General features: G+C 68.1%; 1 protein-coding gene across 1 annotated transcript in view; it reads left to right on the top strand.

The window, feature by feature from the left end:
* MACROD1 (mono-ADP ribosylhydrolase 1) overlaps positions 1 to 2,354 on the top strand; it is a 134,345-nt gene extending 131,991 nt beyond the window's left edge. Inside the window, exons 7-12 of the mRNA XM_044682019.1 lie at positions 1,383 to 1,499; positions 1,578 to 1,699; positions 1,784 to 1,814; positions 1,887 to 1,960; positions 2,063 to 2,144; positions 2,252 to 2,354. Of these exons, the coding sequence (XP_044537954.1) occupies positions 1,383 to 1,499; positions 1,578 to 1,699; positions 1,784 to 1,814; positions 1,887 to 1,960; positions 2,063 to 2,144; positions 2,252 to 2,256 (431 nt within the window). The 3' untranslated portion in view covers positions 2,257 to 2,354. The remainder of the gene's footprint in view (positions 1 to 1,382; positions 1,500 to 1,577; positions 1,700 to 1,783; positions 1,815 to 1,886; positions 1,961 to 2,062; positions 2,145 to 2,251) is intronic.
* Positions 2,355 to 2,360: the final 6 nt, after the last annotated feature.

Raw genomic sequence — 2,360 nt, 5'->3', positions numbered from 1 at the left:
AAGGAAGGGCCCCTTGGACCAGGCTAGGGTGAGGTGGAGGACATGAAGTGCGCCACCCCCCCACCCCCCACCCCCGACCTCTTAGGCCGCTGCAGACACGAGGGTGGTTCAACAGCAGCCGCTCCGTCCTCCTCGGGGTGGCCCTGGCACACACCGGGCAGTGCCCAGTCCCTTCTCTAGCCCATCTGACAGATGAGACGGAGCCGGCAGGGTGGAGTGACTTAGCCCAACAGCACCCCCAGATGGGCACAGAGCTGCCCCTGCCCCTCCCCCTAGGGGCCACCTCCCGCTGCCCACATGGCAGCGTTTTGGTGCCGTCACAGGTCCTGCGTGATAGGCCTGAAGGCGGAGCTGAGGGTGGGGGCAGTTGCGGGCATGGCCGCCTCTTCTTCACCCCCAGCTTCAGGTTCCTGGTACCCACCCAGTGCCCGCCAGTGCCCATCCCTGCCTTCTGCTGCCCCCTGGAGGCCAGAGAGGGACCGATGGCGTCTTTGTTCAGATTCTGTGGGTGCCATTTAAAGAATGGGCAGCCCCAAGTTCAGGTCCTGCCATGCTGGATGCCAGCCGCGTGCCTGGGATCCGGCCCCTCCCTGGAAGGCGCCTTGTTTGTCAGGCCCGGCCAGCCTCCAGGGGCCGCAGCCTGCGGGATCAACAAGCCAAGGAGCCGCCAATTAGAGGAGGCTCGTTAATGAGGCCTCAGAGACCGGCCTCAGAAGCGGAATCTGAACTCGGGGCTCTGTCTCGCACCCGAGATCCAGTCTTGCCTCAGAGGCACCCCGGTCTAGTCACCGAAGCTCCCTCTGCCGGTGTGACAGCTGGACAGAGAAGCAACTCTGGCCTCTGGGGGCTCCCCTGGGAGGAGGCAGCGGGCGGGGAGTGCCCCAGAGAGGATGAGGGACCCAGGCCCGCCCCTCCTGGGCCTCAGTGCCCCCAGCTGTAAGATGGGGAGATGGACTGGCTCGAGGTAGGGGAGATGCTCAGAGGAAGAAGCTGCACCCTGTCTGTCTGTCTGTCCCTCATTTTCCTTCTTAATTCTGATTCTAACACAGCAGAGTGGTTGGCAGTCAGGGGTGGGCAATGGGGTCAGTGACTCGCCCAGGGTCACCCAGCAAGGAAAGGTCTGAGGTCAAATTTGAACCCAGGACTTCCACCCCCAGGCCCAGTGCTCCATGTCCGGTGCCCCCACATTCTTTTCCCAGCACTCTGGGAGGGAGGGGTCGAGACCCCCGCGGGGGCTGGGGGGTGGGCAGTCTGGCCCTTCGTTTCCACCAAAGGAGGGGCACCGGCAGGGGCTGAGCGGCGGCTCCTGGTACCTCCCGTGCTCCCTGCCCCTAGCCAGGTGTGAGGGTGGCACTCAGGGCTCTGCCTGGGCTTCCCCGCAGTGGACGGCTGCATCCACCGAGCCGCCGGGCACCTGCTGACCGAGGAGTGCCGCAGCCTGCACAGCTGTGAGACGGGCAAAGCCAAGATCACCGGAGGGTACCGCCTGCCGGCCAAGTGTAAGCGGGGCTGGGCTGGGGGTGGGGGGGCGTCCCCTCGGGCTCGGGCCGGGGGTGCTGAGCCGGCTCCTCCCGCAGATGTCATCCACACGGTGGGGCCCATCGCGCAGGGCGAGCCGAGCCCCGGCCAGGTCCAGGAGCTTCGCGGCTGCTACCTCAACAGCCTGCAGCTGGCCCTGGAGAACCGCCTGCGCTCCGTGGTGAGTTGGGGGAGGGACGGGAGGGGGAGAAGGGGGGCGCAAGCCCCCGGCCCCCCCCCCCGCTAACAGCCGTGTCCCCCCCAGGCCTTCCCCTGCATCTCCACCGGAGTCTTTGGTGAGTGGCTGCGGCCGGGGAGGGGTGGGCAGGAGCCGCTGACCCTCAGGCTGACCCTCTGGCCTCCCGCAGGTTACCCCAACGAGGCCGCGGCTGAGGTGGTCCTGGGCACCCTCCGAGAATGGCTGGAGGAGCACAAGGACAAGGTAGGGGGGCCCCGGCTCCGGCCTCTAACCGGGAACGTTGGGGGGGCTGGGCAGGGCGGGGCGGCTCCCCCCGGCGGGCACCCAGCCCTGCTCTGGCCTCAGGTGGAGCGGCTGGTGATCTGCGTGTTCCTGGAGAAGGACGAGGAGATCTACCGCAAGCGGCTGCCTCACTTCTTCCCAGCGGGTAGGTGCCCTCTGTGCCCCGAGCCCAGGAGACGGGGGTGCCCGCGGGCCGGGGGGAGGCTGTCCGGGGGGCCCTGGGCCCCGCCCTCACTCTCCTCTGCCTTCCAGCCTGATGCTGCCCCTCCCCAGCCCCGAGCCTGGTAAGAGGCCCCTCAGCGTGGTTGCGGGCACTAACGTCCTCCCTCCCCCGCCAGGCCCCAGCTAACCGCCCCCCCCC

Source organism: Gracilinanus agilis, chromosome 6 (genome assembly GCF_016433145.1).
Source record: "Gracilinanus agilis isolate LMUSP501 chromosome 6, AgileGrace, whole genome shotgun sequence".
NCBI classification, from domain to species: Eukaryota; Metazoa; Chordata; class Mammalia; order Didelphimorphia; family Didelphidae; genus Gracilinanus; species Gracilinanus agilis.
This window is presented reverse-complemented; position numbering and strand designations above follow the sequence as displayed.